The sequence below is a fragment of the Crocodylus siamensis genome, chromosome 8 (genome assembly GCF_052110815.1).
Source record: "Crocodylus siamensis isolate JL-2025a chromosome 8, ASM5211081v1, whole genome shotgun sequence".
NCBI lineage: Eukaryota > Metazoa > Chordata > Crocodylia > Crocodylidae > Crocodylus > Crocodylus siamensis.
This window is the reverse complement of record NC_143402.1, coordinates 75,985,287-76,007,846: the sequence shown is the minus strand read 5'-3', so window position 1 is coordinate 76,007,846 and position 22,560 is coordinate 75,985,287. Positions and strand designations below refer to the sequence as shown.

At 50.6% G+C, this 22,560-nt stretch overlaps 1 protein-coding gene across 2 annotated transcripts in view; it reads right to left on the bottom strand.

Annotated features, from left to right (window-relative positions):
- Positions 1-626: 626 nt before the first annotated feature.
- The window catches only part of MAP2K6 (mitogen-activated protein kinase kinase 6), a 72,213-nt gene continuing 50,279 nt past the window's right edge, over positions 627-22,560 (bottom strand). For both annotated transcript variants that reach the window (XM_090059165.1, XM_090059164.1), the window contains exons 10-12: positions 21,085-21,224; positions 16,550-16,595; positions 627-12,283 (exon numbers count right to left, since the gene is read on the bottom strand). In XM_090059165.1, the coding sequence (XP_089915291.1) occupies positions 12,206-12,283; positions 16,550-16,595; positions 21,085-21,224 (264 nt within the window). In that variant the 3' untranslated portion in view covers positions 627-12,205. The remainder of the gene's footprint in view (positions 12,284-16,549; positions 16,596-21,084; positions 21,225-22,560) is intronic.

The window sequence follows — 22,560 nt, the reverse complement described above, 5'->3', positions numbered from 1 at the left end:
ATCTCATGCCATAAGATCCTGGTTCTGCTCGTCTTGTAGTGACTTCAGTGGGAATTTTCCTGACGAGAAGGAATGAGTGTTCAGACAGCGATGCCACCGTTTAACGTTTAATCCTCCCACGAGGCTACACTTGTCTTGTATAATGTATGAGAAATACAAGGGTGTGTATATGGGCTTGATCTGGAAATACATGCCCTCGGGCAGACTTGCTGCTGAAACAGTGCATGGCGGTGGCTCAGTTCCTGGAAAGGTTTGTAGACTCAAGCCTTAGCAACGTCACCCAACATCTCTCAGATCAAAGCTACGTCCTGGGACCTTGTTCTAACACCAGATCCTTCTCACAAAGCAGGACAAAGACCAGTGTGAAAAGGATGCCCAGTGGTGGCTGGTTTTCTGCCTGTGCTCGCTGGCAACGTGCACGGGAACCGCGGCACGCGTATCAGAAGGCACGGTTTGGTCCTTACCATCCATGGGTAGCTTAGGCTATGACTTGATTTCCAAACCACCAGGTTCTCTGACATCCCCTGGATCTCTCACCAGCCCCACTCTTAAAAAGCTCAAATAAGCTATGCACATGTCCTATATAAGGGCTTGAAACAACCATGTCAAGCAAAGACTCAGACTCCTTTAATTCATCACAAATCACATATTTTATTGTTCAGGTGGAGAATTACAGGCATTTAAAAAGAAAGAAAAAGTAGGGATTTTTTTTTTCTTTGCAATCGCCACTGGCACTTCTGGTTAATAACACTGTGATAGCGACAGGACTGACCGATTCCCCTGAACCTAGAAGACAGCGGGTCCAATTCCTGAACTTATTACAACCAAACGGGAACTCTTCCTCACTCAATACCATTCTTTCGGATAGAAAACAAAAAAAAAATTTCAAAACCTCCAAGATAGTTAAAGGGAATCTGCAATATGTTCAAAAAAGGCTTATCCCCACATCTAATCACAGAGCAGAACAGGCTACTAAAGCAAATTACAAACTGGTATAATTTAATACAAAGCCAACGGACGACAGTTGCCACCTCCAAAGTCAGAGGAGAACAGAGAAAGACCCAGGTGACATTCAGGGGTTCAGAGACAGAGGCTTCCTTTAGGATATTTTAGGTAAGGCCACACAGAGCTGTCCCTTGGGTAAGGCGAATCGGGATGACCGCCCCGGCCCCCGTGTTTTGGGGGGTCCCGCGGAGCCGGGCGGAGCAGCCACGGCCCTCCCACGGGACCCGCCTACAGCTGGCGATGCACCCCGCGCCGCGGAAGATGCATCCGGCGGCTCGCCAACCCCCGCCGGCTTCGTGCCCGCTGAAGCGCAGCTCGTCCAGGGCACACGGGATCTGCGTGGCCCCGGGCGCCAAATTTCATTGCTACGGCACTGCCATGCCCTGCCTTTGCGGCAGTCCCATTGCCCCCGCATAGGCTGATTTGCCCCAGGCCCCGCACCCTCCTAGGGTCAGCTCTGCGGCCAGAGATGAATAAATAATAAATACTGAGAGAGGGAAGATCCCACCCAAAGGGATCTGGAGACTTTCACAGTTATAAAGCAAATTATATTAATTTTAAAAAAATACGCAACAATTTGATTTACAGGGGGCTTGAAAGTCTCCTCGTTACCCATGCGTTACTCAGCTGCCTCACCGGTGTCCTCTTTGATACCAACACGCCGCTGGGGAAGTCATTTGCAATTGAGGTTTGATTTATTTTTCCTCTAAAAATGCTGAAAGGTTTCCCTGATTTCAGAAGAGAGCGGGTTTTGTGTAGGTAGCGCACACATTTAGAAAATTCCTTCATGTTGAGGCCCCAAACTGATCTTTTCCAAGTTTTAAAAAAGCTTAAGTTTTTAAGATTTCTAATACACCCAGATTTTTTTTTCTTGAAAGGGGGCTGTTTTGGCGACAATAAATTTTGAAGCCACCTCTCTCCCTGCAAATCATTTAAAATTTACAAAAATCAAAACAAGTAACAAAATTTTGAAAATTTCCCAGTTCAGCCATGAAAATTTCACCCAGCCCTGATTGGCAGCTCACCACAAAAACATCATACACACAATTCACAGTTACAGAGGTAATGAAAGGGTGATATCACCTTGAAATTTCATCTGACGTGTAGAATATACCTAAAATACTTAAAGCCCAATCCTATAATTGTTGATATGCAATGCACTCTGGACCACGATTCTGCAATGCAACAGAGGCCAACCCACGAAGGAGTCTACGAAGTGGTCTAAGTTACTGGATTCTGGCGCAAGGTTTAGCCTTATGTTCGACTTAACTGAGAGTTGTACAGATAACACCAGTGTAGACAAAATCAGAACCGGATCCTGATTCCAAAGCAATGATAGTGATTGCAGTTTCTCCTTAAATGAAACCTGAAAGCAGGAACCTCCCCCCCCCCCCCCCGCACAACTGCCCCTTTCCAGCTCTAAGTAGGCACTTAATATACCTCTCTGCACTCTAACAGTGCAAATCAGGGACCTCTGGCACTGCCCATCTTTTCACAGTATTTTTCCACAAAAAACATGACAGGGCTTAGAGGGATTAAAAACGTTCAGGTAATGTTCCTGGAAATTCATGAAGGGGTGAATGTTCTTTTATTAGAAAGAGTACGGTGACTCTTTAACTCGAGGAAGAAATGTCACATCCCTGTCCTTTGGTATATACGGTACTTCCGCCTTGAGAGCAGAATTTGTCATTGAAAAACTCGACTGGCTAGGTCAGTCTAAAACATGTCATTGGCACAAAACCAAAAAGGCGGAGGCTGTCAGGTGTAGAGTCTGGTTTTGAAGTCAATGGATTGATGGCGACATACATCAGTGGTGGATCTGGGCACTAGCCTTTCAAAGAAATGGGCAGCTTTTCAAGTAGCTCTCAACCCACCTTCTCCCTCCCTCTAAAATGCACCCGCCTGTATAATCAAGCTGAATCTGTACCAGCCTCTCCTCCATTAGTAGTCTATGGGACACGAGGGACAAACCAAGTGCGAGTGAAACGCTGCACATCCGAAGTACAGTGAAAGCCTTCTCTTCCTTTCTCTACCATCCTCATGCAACTTTCTCATGAAATCACGGGGACTCTGTGCAACCGACCCATGTGTTTGTCAGGAGAAGCAAACCATGGATCATCTCCTAAGACGCCCTGTAGCACCACTGTGCACCCCACAAGAAGCAGTGACCCGTGCAGAATACTGGGTGTGTCTACACATGACGATTTAAGGCACTTTATCCCGATTTAAGGCACATTAAGGGCACGCATCTACACACGTGGGCCCATAATGCGCCTCAAAAATGGCTATTTTAGGCTATTCATGCCTAAATTTTAATACCTGCAAAAGCAGGTATCAAATTTAAGCATGAATAAATAAAGCGCTTTAATGCAGGTGGGTGCATGTAGACACATTAAGGTGCACTAATGCTGTGTGGGGATTGACTTGGGACTAACTTTAGTCCCATGTCAGTCCACGCATGCAGCGTTAATGCGCTTTACTGCATGCACATGTAGACGCAAGCCTAAACTGCCTTAACGTGCATTAAGCTAATGCGCATTAAATTTAGAAACACCCAAATGCATGTGTAGACACACCCCATTGTGAACAGCTCATATCATATAGAAAGGTTGGATTGGAGACAACACCAAGATGAAGATCCTAGGGAAGTGAAGCACGGGACAGAAGGTTGGACTCCTCCTGGACTCTTTACCAAGACATCATCACGTCCTGAGGCTGCAGGCCACAAGCTGGCCCAAGCCTGCTTATCTCCGAACTAGATTGTGGCAACCTGTTCTCCTACCATGCTCTATATCTCATGTCTTTTGGCACCAGCTCACCTGGAAATTTCTGCTTGGAGCCTGACTCAGGCTCTTCTCCTGCCCTATGTGTCCCTGGACAATGCCTCAGTGCGTACCTGGACTGTTATACCACAGTTTCAAATACTGGCAGGGAGTGCTGCTAGACAAGTGGTTGTGAAAAGACTGAGTGTCTGTTTGTCATCTATTGTAAGGGTCTGCACAGGTGTAAAAAGTCATTAAACCAGAGTAATCTGGTAGAGAATTACCCCAGAAGAATAAGGAAGAGCTCCACTGATATAAGTTACACCTGTGTAGTGACATCTGTCCACCTTTATCTCAGGCATTTGCTGATAGCAATGAGTTTAGTATTACCTGCTTACCCAATGCCTAATGAGAGGCAATGTCACAGCCACCTACAAAACGCAGCTACCCTGAGATAACTGCACGTTTGCCCCTTCCTGATCACAGTTTAATTTAGATCTGTATACAAAACTGATGCAGATTATACTGGGTTATCCATGCCCAAAGGGCCCTTTCCACTACTCTGTCAAAGTGAACACCTCATTTGCTTTTTAAAAGATACTTTGGAAGGAGAGATGTGAATAGGATAAAATCTGAATAGGCCAGAATCCTCCTATAGCCCAAACCAAATAGAGGCGTTCCTGCCAAGATCAAAACCACTTGGTTAACTCTTTTTTGCTTTCGCTTATTAAAACATCGCACAGCTCAGTTCTTCCTGGATTTGGCTAGGCTAGAGGAATGGAAGTAATATATCAAACACCATGAAATAAACTATAGGAAAGTTTTTTCCGGTCTAGCTGAAACCACGAAGTACTGGAAGCCTCCAAAGGGCATCTGATCTTGTGAGATTTCCATCCCTATTTCCAGAGCATTTAAGTAGCTTCTGAGCTTATCCTCATGAAACCTCCCAACCTCTGGAAATTTGCCCCAAGGCTCAGAGGAAACTGCAAGTCTCTCTAGGAAGTAAACACAGTCCATGCTGGCATCTATCTGGCAGATTCAGATTTCAGTGACACTGGAGTAAATCCAGATCCACTCCATTTCCGGGAAGGATTTTACCGAGGCTCACTCTGGTACCAATGGCAGAGGGCATATGATTGGGGAACTAGTCTTATTTGTTGAGACACCCTGAGCTGAGATGTGCCTACTTCATTGTGAATTATTAATATACGTGAGTTAGAGAAATAAATCAATCGGTGAATGTAATAACGGAGCTAAAAATGTTTGGTAATATGCCCCGCACTGTGAAAAGAGGGCTGCTGCTGAGATCCCAAGGAATCAAAACAGACCTTAAAGGCTGGCTGAAACTGAGATGAGGACATTTGTAGCTAATAGTTTCCCAGCAGTTGAGAGATGAAAGCATTAAAACAGCTCATTTTAAAATATCACTGGGCCAATTTCATGCCTGGTGAAATGCAATAGGTTTCAATGTAGGGATGACGTTTTCCTAATAGACTGTAAGTCAGCTACACCCACCATTAATGCAGTCAAAGATAATGCCAGATGGTGTCACCTTTTGTGTCTTGGCTTGGTGACACTCCCATTTGCTCTAGTGTTTTTGCATTGCTGCAGTTCACATCCCAGAAACATACTGCTAAGCACGACTACGGGGCAGGTGGTACACACACATGCAGTAGGTGATAACAGTACGGTAGCCGGCAAAGCGGGTTTTATTTGGAACTGGGAGATTCAGTGGCTCGCCGTCTGTGCCGTGCCTGTGCTATGGCTCTCCCAGAGAACACAGTGCAATAAGAGTTGCTATTTAGTTTAAAAGGTTCCTCACTGATGGGGACAAACTATGCCGCTGGAGGAGAGGCACAAAATCCAGGGGAAGAAATAACCCCTAACGGCTGAAGCAGCCTAGCCCAGATGGACTTTTCTGCTGTGCTCCTGATCAGGAGCGGACGGGAACTGCAAAGATTGGCATCGCAGCGGGTCCCTTGATCTTGCCTCTGCAAAGGGAAAGTTGGAGAAAGTGCAGGCATAATTTGTGGCAGCAGGCAGAGTGGGATTGCACCAGGTCCCTTGAAAAGGGTTATTAATCTTCCTCTTCAATGGATTAAACCCTCCCCGTAGCCCACTGGGCTGTATTTGACACGTTGCATAAACGGGAGCATGATCTATCGGGGTTGTCAGGAAACAGTCTGAGGCACAACCCCTTGCTAGCCATCCCGTGCTATTGCACACTTTGAGATGGGCAGACAAGACGGCCACAGCCGATCTCTCACCCTTAGCAGTGGCTGTGCTGGGAGTCATTCTGCAGCTTGAGACTCGGGGGAGATTTCGTGCTTTGCTCCAACTACAAATACAGAGTCGGTGGAGGAAGAAGGGGCAGGTGCCGGGGAACTGTTGCCTGTGCTAACCTAACAGCTCTTTACTCAGGACATGCCCCATCCAGTAGTGTGGTGCACTCAGCTGTTGCACGAGACTCCTGCTGTGCCAACAGTCCCAGCGCCCCCGTCGCTGGGTGCACGATGCAAAACACTGACACGAATACAAAGATTTTGGGAATTAAACGAACCCCATCGGGATGAAGCAAACGCTTTTAGGGGGAACAAAGGGGCATTCTTGTGCGGGTTTGCCGGGGCAAGCAGAAGTAGCTCTCTTCCCATCGAGACACGGGGAGAAGAAAGTCTGACTGCGTGGGTCCCCCACAGCCCGCCACGTCACATTTCATGCTATGCATCTGCTCTATTAAAGGCTGAGCTGAAATATTAATTAGGAGATGTGATCCTGTCTCACAAGAAGCAATCTGGATTTTATAGGCCAGCAGCAGAGGCAAAGCTCTGCAACGCACCCTTTGCTGCTGGCTAACAGCTTTCAAGGAAACAGACCACTGGGCTGTAAAACATGGGGACATCTGGTCTGTTAACTATTTTTCCATAGATCTCAGCCCTCCGGTACATACATGCAGAACAGGGAGACACGGTCCCTTAGACATAAAGAGCTACAGGACAACAACAGAAATTAATGGGGTACAACCTGCCACTTCATAGATAATCTAGGGGGGGTTTCCATTCATCAAGTTTCATCATGGGGGAATAGTCATTAATAGGTAATGGGACAGATTCCCAGCTGGAGTAAATGGAGTAGATTCAGCAGAACCAACAGGTGCCCATTTAAACCAGCTGAGAATTGAGCTCTAACAAGCCCCTCGCCTGTGTTTAGGGACAGGATAGCTGCACTATTCCTCTGTGCACCCATCAAAGCAAACGGGTGAGCATCTCCACGTGTCTCCATCCACCCTCAGTACGAGTCCCGTGTGCAGCCGGGTGGTTTGGTAACTAAGAGACTGCCACGCAGATGAAGAAATTCAGCAAAAACCAGCAAATACCTTTAAAGGCTGCGGGTTTTTGAAGACAGCCTGAAAGACTGGGTTTGGCAAAGCGGTAACAAAGGAAGGACGCTGCTGCTGCACTTCCAAGTGTGGATTACTGAGATGGGGAACATCGTAAGGAGAAATGGGATGGGGGAAAAAAAAAGTAAAAGGAGTGATATGGAGGTACAGGGATTGCCACAGGGAGGCAAGAGCATCATTTCGTTTCCCGTAGGAAGTAGTGGAGACCTTGGAGATGGAGACCCATCCTGGACCCAGCCTGTGGCACTGGGCTGAAGGGATCAATACTGCATTGGAAAGGACATTAGAGGCCCTTCATAGCGAGCAATTGCTACAGCACCTTAAAGGCAGCCTATTAAACTGAAACAAAAAAAGACACACGCTGGCCAAGGATGGGGGTGAGCACATACATTGGCAATTGCTTTGTGGCATGCTCTCTCTGCATGGTATCAAGGCCCTGCCGCCTCCGCCTGCCGCACTGAAGTCACATCACAGATCACTCCTGTTCTGACGAGAAGAAAGGAGGCTTTTGCATGGGGGAGCAGCTGAGATTAGTCTATACACGCCTGCGAGAAGAACGATGGGCCTACCGGAGCACTCCTGAAAGCGGCGTTTCTGGAACGACCGCTCTGCCTCTCTGCGCGGGGTGGACACGCTGCCTTCCGAAACTGCTACCCGCCCCCACAAACTGAGCCCTGGGGCTGCACAAGATAAAAACCCCCCTTCCTGCCCCCCACCCCTTCCGTAACCAGCAAACACGGCAAGAGAAATCCCGCACGCCACGCAGCTGGTGCGGTACGCGGATGCGCGTTACAGTTCCGTAGGCCGCCTGGAAAATCTCCAGTGCAAATGGCTGATTCATCCTCAGCAGCAGCAAAAACAACCAAAAAAGCCCCCACAACCCCATGGCATTTAAATAGCAGCAACAAGTGCACCCAGCCCCTCTGAGCACGTGTAATGGAGTGACGAGTCCCATGCGATACCTGCAAAAAGCCATGGCATGGAGTATTTGTGGCAGCCTATGTATGCGGTTCGAGTCGCAGTCATGGACACCCCAGTGAAGAGTCTGAACCCACTGTGTGCCGAAGTCTCCCTCGTCGGCTCTTCATAGCCTTCAGAGAGCTGGGCCCTACAGCTGCACATGCTTTTTCCATGCTACACCACCAACCGTCTCGCTAGGAAAGATGCTCCTGCAGGCACGTCGTAGCCTAGAGTGCATGTTTGGTGCAGTATTTGCTATTCCCCCCTCTCCTGACTCTCACTGTGAGCAGCTCTGCACCCCCATGCTCTTTCATACACTCCCCAGTAGAAATGAACTGGACAACCCACCTCAGGGAACTGTCCTGACCCCTTTGCAAATGAAAAATAAAACCCAGACCCAGGGAAACTTAGTACCATGACCCTCCGCTGCACGAAATGACGGCGCTTTGATCGTCATGACTCTGTAATGCCCGATGCACTGCATGTGCAGCGCGTGGTAGCTGGGCATCGTGCAATGCTAACCACCCCTGAGGCTGTGTCGGTCATGATCTCTGTGCTTGTCTCCTACTCAGTCCAGCAAGGACATAATATTTAGCGCTGGCGGAAGGCTGCTCACCTTCCAAGCATGTGGCAACTGGCCCTCACCCCCGACCTGCTAGTGCTAAGGCAGGTGGTGCTATCACAGTGTTGCAGATGAGGAAGCAGACAGTGTGGTAATAAGAAATCAGAAATCTATCTTGCTCCTTATGTCATATGCACATTATGACATATGGCCGTTCCTGGCTCCCAGTCCTGTGCTCAGACCGCTAAGCCAGGCTACCCAGGAAGTTTGCTTCCAGCTCTCCATAAACCTTGTAAGTGCTGTGGCTGTATCTGCCCAACACAGGGGCTGAGATGCAGAACAAGGCTCTACTCGTCTCTCCACTGCTCTGTGCCATTGATATGATAGGCGTGCATTGCTACCCGGTCAGAAATGTGCTCACTGACACGGGCCATAAGAATTTGCATTCACTCTGCTTTAGTATCAATGATGATTCAAGGCACGTGGCAGCAGAGAGTCAAGGGAAGCGGGGATGTTATGTCGTTGAAATTCCTCCTCCTTCCTTTCTCTGTGATAATGTCGTTAAACCAAAAGGACGTGGATGAGCCCGGCACGGCAAGAGGAGCAAGAATAAAAGCAAGCCTTCGACCTGCAGCGCTGAGCTGTGCAGGAATTGGTTCACAGAGTTAGTAACTGCGGACAACACTGACATTAGTTTTCTATTGGAAACCGCTGGGGATATTCGTATCTGCTATTAATACTGAACTCTGATGGTATCACATAAATTCAAGCCGGCAGTTACCATGGCACTGGAATAAAGGTGCTCTGAGGTCGAGCGGACGCGGTATCCAAATGAGCCTTCAATTCCAGGAGGGAAGAGGCAAAACCAATCTTCAACGCAAGCATCAGATCCATGTGTAGGAAAACCGACGGCTAGTTTTAAATGTCATGTTTTTCAAAGCAAGAATTGAGGCTGGAACCAGCTCTATAAACCGGCTGGCTGGACTTTAGCTGCAGCTGAAGACAATCAATCAAAGCAGCTCTGAGCCTCCGAGAACGGGGGGGAGAGAGAGAGAAAGAAGGCGCACGCACATGCACGCCGCACATGCACGGCTGGGGGCACATTACAAGCCAGGCTAGGCTTTTAAAATCACACAGAGAAATTAGAGCGACCCTGCCCATCTGCAATAGAGCGGCCAGCACCTTCCTTCGGCACCTTGTGAGCGGGAGCTCCCACTTCCAAGGGGGCAGTTATGATGGGCAGGGTGACAACACATTTCTTCATGCAAAGTCCGTGCAACACGCTGCATCCTTCAGGGATAGTCTCAGAAACCCCAACTCTCCTCTCAAACTAGGGTAGCACTCCCAAGAGCGGTAACCCCAATAAATGAGCCTGAGGAACTCTTATGAGCAGTATATCGGTGCCTCTTCTTCATGCTGACCCTTTGCTGAGTGGAAGTAATTGTCTTCCCCATCACAGCCTTCAGGCTTGTACAGCGAGACCCCTTCACAATCGGACCCTCTGGGCTAGCCCATGGCTGATGCCAGCTTGGCTACTATATACGGCCCATAGCGACCAGAGGAAAATTCGGCAAAGGCTGACTTCTACCGTGCTTTACCCCCCATCCAACTCCCACTGACTGCACAAAGGCTGAGCTGGGTGTAAATTTCGAATGAATGTGGCTCTGAGAGTCGAAGCGTCGAGACCGACGCCATGTCGGTGAGAGCCAAATGGAAATAAGTAACAGGAGATGTGCAAATGTTGAGCTGCTTGCACCTTGCGAATGCAACCGAAAATGTCTCCACTCGCTGACCGGGGCACAGCGTCTTCCTTCCCGCGGGCCCCGGGTCTACACCAGATCCCAACAGGCCCACCCGGGGCTCCTGGTGGCGGCCTTCCCAGAAAGGTGCCGTGCTGAGATGGCAGGTTTGGAAGGAAAGAGCGTACACACTCACACTCATTCCCACACACACACACACTCGCACACTCTTCCTAGCCACGAGGGTGCGAGGAAAGAGATCAAGGGGAGCAAAGCCCAGGAGGCCTGACAGCGATGAAATCTCTTGCGTCTGGAAAGCTGAGCAGCCCAGTGTGAATCCGGAGTCACTCCGGCTTCAGCTGAATCAGTAAGAGCAGTCAGAAGCGGACTGCCCACCCTACCGTTCCTGCACGAACAGGACAGCAGCGCTGTCGAGCCCTCTTTTCCCTGACACACCAACATCCTCCAGGCTCTTACCCTCCACTAGCAACTTTTCTTTGAGCATCCCACCCCACGGCAACAAACTCCCGGTGTCTGTGGGACGGATCTTTCCCGTGCTCAGGACACGTGCCGCAGCCCAGCTCTGGACGGCGATCGCTCCCTTGGACCGCACGCCAAGGGAGCTCACGAGCATTTCAATGGACGGCGGGTAAGCGCAGGGGATTTCTGCCCGTGTTGCGCGAGGCTCTTGGGACGCTTTCCCCCGCACCCAGGATGTCGTCCTCCCTCCCTGCTGGTCCTGCTTGTGGCTCCCCAGCTGTCCGTGCAGCTCTCCTCCAGTCGGGGAGGACAGAGGAACTCCTGACTCGGGCCAAAAAACCCTCTCTGAGCTTCGAAACAAGGAAAAGGCTCCCTGCCAAACGCTCCTGGGCTCACGCCTGCTGCCGACTTCTTCAGTCTCGATTGCCGGCGCCTCCAGCTGACGGCAGGCAGCCTGCGTGGGAAACGTGGCGACACTACCGCGGGACACGTGGCAGGGCCCGTGCCTTGGCTGCGGCAGTCTGCTGGACACGCGTGGCAAACACCGTGCACCCCGGGTCGCGTGTGCCCCCTGCACGGCATGGAGGGCAATGTCCCTCCCGGAAAAGGCCTGGCTTGCCCCACAATACGTCTGGTGCTCCCTTTCCAAGCCGTCTTCCACGGCAGCACCAGCACTTGAACTGAAATCCCTGTCAAACCCTTGTAACGATGCGTATTAAATAAATTTCCACGACATTTATGCTTTTTTTTTTTTTTTTGCTTTCCTTTTCTCCTTGAAACCCTTTCCCCAGCTAAGCCCTATAAATATTGCTCGCTGTAGCCTCGCTTCTCATTATGGTCATCACCACACGTTCATCCTCATATAAAACAGCAATCTATTCAATCAAGCACTTAACATAAATATTAAAATAACGGGAGGGACAAAATATAACTCTACACACAACTTCATGACTACCATAGCACCTATTACCATGACAATTCTGGCTGGAGAGGAAAGGGGGGGGTGGGGGGGGAAGTTAGGAGGGGGATTTTGACAGTCATTAAATATTTAAATCACCCTTGAAAAAAATTTTTGTTGTCAGGTTACCAACCTTTTAAAAATTCATTTCGCTAACCAGTTCACGCTATGTCACTAAGGATACCAAAGAACCCTTTAAAAACTTGGGAGAGGCGGGTTTTTGCTGTTAAAAAGAAAACCGGCGACTTTCTCTTGGTGCTGTCATGACAGAGCCCCGCCGCGCGCCCCCGCCCCACAGACCCCCGGGCCCACGCAGGGCAGAAGCGTGTGCTGCTCCGCTCCTCAGTCTCCCAGGATGAGTTTGACGAAAGAGGCGACATCTGTCTCTTTGGATTCGTGCAGGGTGAAGAAAGGATGTTGCTAGAAAGAAAGTGGGGAAAAAACAGAAAACACTTTAAAAATGCGACTCGTTGATCCCGAACAACCGAGCCCCGGGACAGCTCTGCCAAATTCTGCGCCGGGAACCCTGTGCTGATCAAACGCTCCCTTTTTTCCAACGTCGCAACATTTTGGGCAAGGAGAGGAGAGAGGTTTTTGTGCCGGCAGCTGGCACAGCTCTTCAGTTCGGGATCTAGAGCAGGGGCGGGCAATTATTTCGGGCCGAGTATCGGCAAGCCACCGAAGGCCACATGACAGGCAGCTAGGGGCAGATAAATATTCATTTTCTAAATTTTTTAGGGGCTGCACGGGCCAGATAGGATGGCCTGGTGGGCTGCATTTTGCCCACCCCGATCTAGAGACCCTGGGCTTCTCTTCCGTTTTCCTCCGCTCTTCAGTGGCTGGCGGCCTCGTGGCAGGGCTAAGCCGTGCTGGGGCGGGCACCGAGATCTACCTACAGCTGCCTGTGCAAAATGTGAGCTTCTTTCTCTCTAGGTTTCACAGCTTTTGGGTTGGGGGGGGAATGTGGTCATCCTTGCCCCCCAAGACGAGAACAGTATGTGGTACTTCACTCTCGTTCCGACTACGAGGATGCACGAACCTCAGGGCGATGACGATAGATAGGACCATACACACAAAGGAAAACAGCAGGTGTGTGGACTTAAAATCCTATTTCGGCCATAGGGAAAAACAGAGAAGGCAGAACAAGTGTTGGGCCTGTCCGCGCTGACTCTGTCTCTTTTAGAGCTGGCTTTGCGTTTCATGTAAATCACTCCGGCCCCATGCAAGAAAGACCCACCTTTTATTTTTAGCTTGCTAAAGCATCTTGGCTGACCTCGCCTGGCCTTTTTGGCTGGAGAGACGGGCACGTTCACGGGGGCAGGCTTTCTCAGACGATGATCCCACTATACTCAATGCAATGGTGTGCACAAGTAAAGCTGAACAAGCCTGGAGTCTATGCAGGGGAAAACCACGCGGGGAGCTTGCAGGCAGGCAGCAGATTTGATTTTTTTTTTTTTTTTCCCCCACCAAGCTTCCAGCCGTATTTATTTATTTGATCTTTTCCCTCTGCGTCTTATTTCTTCTCAGCCCCTGCTACAGCTCACAGCAGGAGATGGCTACTTCATCCCTAACCGCTCTGCAGAAAGGAAAGCCATACTGGCTAGAAAATGATAAACAGCTATATGTTAAAATACTTAATAGTAACCAACATGTTAAGACATCCTGCCAGAGGCCTTGCCTAGATTTCAGTAAATGGAAAAATGTGTGTGAGAAGGAAGGAAAAAAAAAAAAAAAAGCAACAAAGAGCTGCTCCCCTTTGACTAGAAATGAGGTCTAGCATTTGCCACCGAAGGCTGCAGCTTGGGGGGGTGAAATCGGAGCTGCCTCTGGAGGTCACCAAGATGCTGCTATCTGGATGGGGCTAGGAGGGTTTATCTAATAATCAGCTATTACTGCTATCACTCATCGGTGCTGAAGGCACAAGTCCCAGTCGAGGATCAGAGCCCCGGTGCGTTAAAGCCTGTCGGACGTCTACACTGCAGCAGTGTGAAGATGCCGGAGACGCACCTCCTACTGCCGCACGCCGACCCCGGGAATGAGATGGAAATGCCACTCTCAGGGCTCAACATCTGCTCCTTATGTGCTCGGGGTGCGAATGCAAAGGCCGGCAGATCGGTTCTTGACTTTTTCCAAAGACTTCCCGGTGCTCGTTTCTACGGATCAGGTTTGTAAATGTATTTCCAAACTCCTGTCTCCCGGCATTGCCGCTCTCGGCAGGCTCTTTGCTGCTTACCTGACTCTTCGTGGACCTGAAACCCTTTGGAAATCCAGCCCTCTGAGCTCCGGATCTGGAGGAGAGCAGTCATCAAAGAGCCTGGTGTCTCTATGCCTTTATTCACTTCGCACCGCGCATTTCCGAATGCTTTCCTGGCTATTTGGTGCTGTTGTTCTAGGAGGACCCCCTGCTCACAAGGTGTGTTTGCTGGTTTGATGGCTATGGGTCATACTCTGCCCATTGCGTAGGACACACGTTGAGATCACACTGCCTGGTGCTTTGTCACCTCGCTCCAGTTACCGATGCAAAGGACACAGGATAAAATCACGCTACTCTTTACTCGTAGAAGTGTCCCAAGTTTTTTCCCTGAGGTCCTTCTACACCTGATGCATACAGCTTGCACTGGCGCAGGGCCGTTCCTCATATATCCGTTCTTCCTTTCCATCAGCATGAAGGCCTGGCTGCAAGCAAGTGCATCGTCTCTCCGAGCCTTCGTTCAGTAGCTAGAATAGGCTAAAACACGGGTGCGGCCGTCCCGCCGTCACACGAGATGCGCCGTACGAGATGCATTTGACCAAGGGCAAGCCACAGGGGGGACAAGCTCCTGTGTCTCGCGCTCCGCTTCACCTGGGGGAGTGAGTCCTACACTGAAGTTAAGCAGAGCCCATCTAGATCAGTTTTCCTGATGCTCAAATCAGTGCACACACGTCAGATTTTCCATGAGAAACCTCAATTCCACAGGAAAGCGAGGAGCAGCCTCAGTCTAAAAAGGCAAGTCCATTCCAGTACCGCAACTTAATACCATGAGAGAAAAAAAAACCAACAAAAAACCCCCCCCATAACCACAGAACCTCACAACGTTAATGTCAGCCATCAAATACCACAGTGTTGAGATACACTGGAAAGGTGATCCAAAATCCTAATTCAATAGAAACGAGTGCCGCTGCCAGGGGGTATTACGCCGCAGCAGACAGCTCTGCTCCGGTGAACCTTTGTGATAAAAGGCCATTTGGCAAAAGACTGAGATTTGCTTAAAATACATGCGCGTATTTATCCAATACTAAAAAGAAAATGATCTTGGGCCCCCCTTTGTCTCAAAAAGCAGCGTTTGAGCAACGTGCAGTCTATATATAACCTAACGGCATTACAAGGCCTAACAAAAATGCCATAGGACTTGCTCACAAATTACACTTAAGCTTTGAAAGGTGCCTAGCCTCTCCACGCAGCGAGCACCGAAGGGGGGTTACACAACTCGGGGCTTCTACGCAGCAGGTAACACAACGTCCCCTATCAAACTGCATCGGCACGTAAATAAAAAGTGGGGAGAAAGGCACGTGCATCATTTTTCACTGCTTGCCTCCAATGGGAGGAAGAGATGAAGGAACACCGTTTGCCAGCACCTTGGTGATTGGGGCCCAACCAATGGCATGGCACTGAGAGAGCAGATAGGCATACATAGCCAGAAAAAACACAAAGGACCGAGCTCCTCATGGTGTCTACGTGCCTAATTACTACTGATAACCAGTGAGAGTGAGTTACCCAAATCCCTTGAAAAATCTGGGTTAATATGGAAGTAAAACAGGACACGCAAGAGAGCGCAATGTTAACTCTCGGAGTAGAGGCTCAACTCGTCTTGTGTTGGGCTTTGACACTGGTTCTGATCCAGACTCGGCCTAGAGCCTGCGTTTATGGGGAATCTCACAGCCGACCCTGTCCTTACCACCCTGTGTCCAGAGCCACGGCCGAGTTCAGATCCAGGTCCGAACTGCTGACGCTTGACCGGCACCGGACCTCTGCGGCCCTTGGAGAAAGGCACACGACAGCGGGCTTGCTGCGCGCTGACCTCCCGCTGTGACCTGCTGCCAGCGTTTTCCTCCCTTTGCTTGATGCTCTGTCCCAGGCCAACAGTTTGCTCGCAGCAGAAGAAAGGCACTCGCTGGATGGCTGCTTGGGTCATCCCCACTGCTAATAGCCAAAAAGGCTCCTCTCCAAGTCACTGCGGCGACGGATCTCGGCAGCGCACGTTGCGCTCTCTGCCCGCGAGCCACCATGCAGTTGCACAAAGGGAGTTTGCTCCGGTGGACTTGCGCTCACCACGCTCATTACTACCACCTCGCAGCCCCCTCCCTAAACTCTGGTATGTTTAATTGCTTCACGGGCGAAGCGCTGACCTTGGCTATGCATGTGCACTTCTGCACTGGGAACTGAGCACCTGCGAGCAGAATCTGGAACTCGGGCCAAGGTTTTCAAGAACAACTAATAGTTTATGGTGCCTGAGTTTCCAGGTGCCCAGCTCAAGATACCTGAAAGGAGCCCAATTCTCCTACATTTTTAATGAACTTCTCTCTGCAGTTGTTTCAGAAGCTGGGCACCTGCAATGATTAGTCCCTTGGAAAAACTGAAGCTTTGGCATCTAATAATCATCCCTTTAAATCCCAGCTCTAATGCCCTCTTCGTCCAGCCACACTCACCATAAGCTCGGGGTACGTTGGCCGTTCTTTGGAATTCTTCTTTAAGCTGTAAAGAAAAAAAGGAAGAGAGTTATAGGCACAGAAATGCTCAATCAAAAGGAGAGAATTTAAATCTAAATTGAAATTTAGATTTTGAATTTAAAATTCAAATCTAAATTCAAATTTAAATCTAAATTTAAAATTTAAAATCTACGCGTTTAAATCCCTGGGGAACGAGCGGAGCAAAGAATCCACGTTTTGGACCCACAGGACCTTGCGGGGAGCGGCGTATACGGGGAAAGCCGCCGGCGCGCTCCGCCGAGGGACCTGATTTCGTTTCGTGCGGACTCTGGTCTTTACAAGGTTCTCAGGACACCAGACCTGATCCTGAATAACCTTTGCCATGGCACATCCGTGGGATAAATGCCTTCCTATGATTCATGCGCTCTCATTAGGAACTAAGTGATGACTGGATTTCCAGCCCATTGCAAAGTCTTTCCACTGACTTGCATGTCCTTTGAGTCAGGGCACAGCTCTGCCCCTTCCTCAGCCACGTGCTTATTTTGCAGAGAAAGACCTTCTACAAACTCTTTAGCTTGTACAAAGCCCCACCACCATTACAGGAGGCAGCTGGAAGCCAGGGCCACCCAGGAGTGCCAATCTCACCCTTCGGAAACCCGCTCCATTGCACTACCCCATTTCTGAGCTTTCGCTAAAAGCACCTCTCCTGTCACGAGCCCCTCTGACTTATCCCGTCACTGCACTTAGCTTCATGCCCTACCCGTGCCCTCAGCAACCAAGGCTCATTCTGCACATGGCCAGGCCCAGGAGTCCCCAAAACTTGTCTCCCCAGCAGGTTCGGTTCATGAACAGGTGACAGCCCAGGGGCTTGCCGAGGCCGTTCTGGGCTTGAGTCGGGATTCCTCGTTCCTGCAGCCGGTATCAGCTTGGTGCAAGTGGATGGCAAGTTACAGCATGTTGTGCGGTATGGCAGCAAACCCCTCTAGCTGGGTAAGCCCTGGTTTTCATGTACTGCTCAGAAGAGACATGGGGCACCAGCTGCAAAAACACAAGGGCTCCTTGCTAGCCGGCAGTCCGAGGTTTATCTCCTGAAGCCCCAGCACTGGGGGACTTTGCTTGTAGAGTGCTCCCTTGAAGTGGGCCAGTTATCATTAACAAAGCAGCATTTGTTTCGTCCTCCCATTAAGCCTGGCAAATCCCGCATGGGACATAAGCACTGGGCACAGACTTGCTCCAGTGAAACTCATTCAGTGGCAAAGGTAGAAAAGGAGTCCTGGTTCCTCCAGGTAGATCCCTAGACATACGAGCTAGTACGTGGCATGCCTCTCCCCAGTTGTACCAATGCCCTACACGTAGGCTGTAGGTGGAGGGCAAAAATCGGGGTTTAATGCAACAGGCAGATCCTTCAGTGCAGAGACGTACAACCCAAGGGCTTGCAAGCACACGTACAGCATGTTCACCGCTGCGCCAGCGGTCACGTGCAACATCCTTTTTTCTCCTCCCCTACAACAGATGGCTCGGGAGGGTAGTAGCAGGCAGGTTATTTTGGTTTCCCTCGAGCAGAAAATAGCCTTTAAAGACAGGACGTAATCTCTACTCACTTCCCGCCGGTGTATTGATGGGAAGACGCTTGGAGCGACTTTTGAAAGGTCTTCACACGTACACACGTTAGTGACGGGGGGGCGGGGAAAGTGTCACACCGAGCAAGACAAAAGTGAGAACCTCGGCTATGATAAGCAGCTCGTCTGCTGGGATTTGCCAGGCCCTGAGGAAGTGGAGGATGCAGCGGAGCAGATATTTCCTGTCTCTCGCTGCGCGGGGTTCATTCACATTTAACTGTTACGCTGGACAATAACAGAGGATGAACCGTATCAGTGGGACCCAGCGGAAGATCAGACTTGTCATTTCCTTCAGGCCCAGAGATGGCCCAAGCTGAAGGGGACTTCAAAGGTTTGGGCGCAGAGCCCGGGTCCAGGTTTCTCTGAACTCAGATCTTTTGTAAAAAAAAATTCTGAGCTACTGAACTCAGAAGTAATCTTTACTAACGAAACCTGTAAAAACCCATGGTTTAACACTTCTGTCCTAGACTGCACAGAAATGAAGAACCAGTAAAGGCAGGTCCCCGAGGCTTTTCTTTTGTTGTGGTTAATGTTTTGCACGTTTTTCACTTAAAATGAGTGTCCGGCCTATTCATGGCTGGAAATTAAGGACCCTACCCTGCTCTCAGAGACTCCAGGGACCTACAAACCAGCCCAAAGACAATCTGGGTCTTATATTTAGAGGAGTTGAGCAGAAGCTGCTGCTATGGACTTCAAGTACTCTGCAAGAAACCCGTGTACTCTTTTGCTAGTCTTTCATGATAGGCTTACAGAAGAGCACCCAAACACTCCCTGGTGAAGGAAACGGCAAGATATTCCTCTTGTTTAGCAGGGGTGACTATTATGATTGTGTACGGTTGTGGATTTCCTACTCCAAAAGCTGCCGGAGAAGCTCACGTGACAAGCCCCGAGAAACGCTGCTTGCAAATCGGATGTCTCGGCACTCTTTTGACAAAAGCAAGGGGGGCTTGGCACATGCCAGGATTTCTGCAATAACAAAGTGTGCAAGATGGAGCATAGGAAATGTGTCCAGGAAACAGTCTTTCAGGCTTGGGCTTGCAAAAAACCTGGATGCGTGTGTGTGTGCATGTGCGCGTGCATGAGCTCCCACCTGCTGCCAGCTGGGGATAAGCCTGCTGCATACGGGGTGAAAAAGATACTGATTTTAACCAAAAAGAAGAAGGAAAGGGGTTACGGGAACACTTGGCTCCTTGGCTACTCTGCATGAGCTTCCAGAGAGGAACCCAACGCGCTGCTTCAAGTCCAGCGAGGTGGCTGAGAAACCTCCTTCCTGGGACACAAGCGGATCAGGCACCAAGCCGCCGGAAGCGTCTCGCACGTCTGCATCCGTCAGCCCGTGGTCCTGCCGTAGCGCCCACGCAAGCTGCCGTCCACCCACCTGCCAACTTGGCAAGCAGCGAGCGGCACTGCAGCGCCTGGAAAAATAAAGTCACCTCCTGACTAATTTTGAGGGAGTTTGGAGGAAGAAGCTGTTGCCAGACGCTTCTCAACAACGCGCTGACGGAAAAGGGCAACGCTGAGTTTATTTCAGGGTACGGGGAGGGTGTCTTGTTTTGAAGAGGCAAGGTTTGCACCATGCAAGGCTGCTCCACTCTTTGAATCCGAACCTTTTATCTATCGCGGAGGCAAAATTTCCCCCCTGCACCCCCATGGAAACCAATGCAATTGCCATAAAGGAAAGCACAGCTCGGCCTCTGGTGCAGACAGGGTTGAGGTCTGGATCAATCCCCTCTAAACCATCCCTCTCCTCAGCCAGGCTCGCTGTGGAGGAGCTTCCCACGAGGGCCTACAAGGCTGGGGAGGCAGGGGGTCGCTCCAGGTCAGCTCTCCGTTCCCTCAAAGCCTCAGGAAACCGCTGGTCTCAAGCCCCTCTCGTTTTCCGTGCTGGAGGCCTCAAGGGAGACCCGCGCAGCCCCAAGTGCCCGTGCGCGGGAAGAGAGGAGCGAGCTGCTGATGAGATGGGCCGGGAGTACGTGCATTTTTGAATCTTCTCTCGGGTAACCGCGCGCCGCGCCGGGTCGCAGCTCTATGTCGACAACGCCAACCAAATGACCTGTTGGGTTGTTTAACCGTTCATCAGAGACCTTGCTGGGCTGAGACGTCCTCTTCTCCCTCCTCTTCTCCAGGAAACGACGCCAATGTGAGGACAGGGGCTACGGCGGTGGGCGGCCCCCCCAGCCGCATACCTTACACCAGCTTTCCCAGAGAAGACAAACGATTTGCAAGCTGCAATGCAATTTTCTGCTGCTTCCACCTGCATTTCTCCTCTGTGGCTAGGATGCACGTAACCCACTGGTTAGTGGGATGGGGTGGAGAGGGGTGCATGCAGCACAAGTAACGAGCCTTGTTTTTCAGCTAGAGCTGTGCAGCGGTGGTACCTCCGGATGCCTCGGGTTCAATCCCCGGTGTTGTCCGAGATGGCATCCACCCCAGCCCCGTGGCATGGGAACTGATGACAGCAGCAAAGAGTTTGAGATCAGAGAGTCCTAAAGAAGCAGGCCCGGAGGGGACCTCCAGAGGTCATCTAGTCCAACCCTCGCCCGAGGCAGGAATGCCCCTATGCAATCCATAATTGTAAGCAGTCTCCCGCAGTGCAACGAGCAGTAAGGACCCCATCCACACACCAGGCCAGCAGGACCCCAGGGTGGCTCCAGGCCCAGCGCATGCGAGGCAGGCAGCCTCACGTCTACTGCGACCTACGTAACATAACCAGCAACAACACCTCTTGTCCTTTACCCGGTGAGACGAGAACGTATCGAAGATGCACGTTATGTGCAGGCAGCCTGACCGTATAGTACGGCTCTGGTTCGACCTCCCTAAAAAGAGGGGGGTAATTTCTGGTTCGACCTCCCTAAAAAGAGCGGGGTAATTTGATTTCCACTGCCAGGAAAGGGGGCTCAGGAGGGAGCTGCTTACCACTGCGAGGTAAAATCAACGAACTCTGCAGAGAACTTGTCTGCCGGGAGCTGGGGCGAAGGCTCCTCCACCACCTGCTTGAGCTGCTGGAACGGCGTCCCCCACGAGTCGTACGGAAACCTCAGGATTGCCAGCTCGATCTGGGGGGGAGAGAGGGGCAGAGCTCAGTGATAACTCCAACGGCCTCATGGCTTTAACTGGCTAGCCTACGACCCTTGTAATTCATAGACATCCGGGTCAGAAGGGACCTCAGCAGATCATCGAGTCCGACCCCCTGCCCCGGGCAGGAAAGAGCGCTGGGGTCAGATGACCCCAGCCAGGTGCTTTTCCAGTCTCGTCTTAAGGACCCCCAAAGTAGGGGGGAGCACCACCTCCCTTGGAGCCCATTCCAGCTTTTGGCAACCCTTAGGGGTAATAATGAAGGCTGAATTAGAGCAGATGATTTAATCCTTCCTCTATTACTAATATACCCATCACTGGGGGGCACTGGCTCCCCACAGGGATAAGACTCAGCTGTACGCGGCTCCTTCATACTCTGACATCCCGCCCGGGCCAGAATGAAATAACAACAAGGCTGTTTAAAAATAAGCAGAGGTAAACCAACCTCCCTTTTTCCATCCAAAACACTTTGATTTCTTTCCCCTCCGCCTTTTGTCTCAGGTTGGTCAGAAATGTGGATCCTGAATTTCCACTGCCCTATTCCTTGCGCTGGTGTTTGCACGGCCTGGAGGATTCGCGTGGCCAGCGTCTCACCACCTGTACTTGTGGTCCGGTCGTGCCCGGGAGGCCAGTCTATCACGGACCGGAGGCTCGGGGTGCTCGGGGCTGGACAAGCAGCAGCGCCCTTGCCCCAAGGAGCCTACGAGCTGGTTACAATCACAACTGCCTAGTTTTAATCCTTCCTCCCCCTTTTGCCGTGCGAATCCCCCTCCCCCAAAATACCAGGTCTTGAACAAAATGAGAGGAAAACTGCACAAAGCAAATGGGGTTTTCCTTGTCCGTTCCCCTCTAGGAGTCATCCAAAACAATCAGGAGGTCCAAAGATTCAGCCTAACTCCTAAAATGCCTTTTAATGCCAGTATGCCTGGCTTTTAGGACAGGCCGGCACTCTCTGATCTTTGTCAGAGATTTTTGCCAGTTGCTAAATGCTGGGAGTGTTTGTTTGATTCATGGATTTATCCGAGGCTGCACATTCAGCATTTCAGCTGGCTCGCCAATGTTAGCCGATGCTGCCATCAGCTGGGGGCCTGCCGAAATTACGCTCGATTCCCTTTCAAGCAGGCTTTGACTCCACATGAACAACCCTGGGCTCAGCTGTGCCTTGACGGCACGGCCCAACTCGCTGTGCTTGCGCCCCAGGGATCATGCAAAGGGTTTGTTCTGCCGGTCTGAACTGAGATCAGCACAGCCCGTAGTCCCAGAGGGAAGTCTAGTACCCGCTGCGGCGCTAGATGGTTTGCTCCCTGGGTTTCTAGG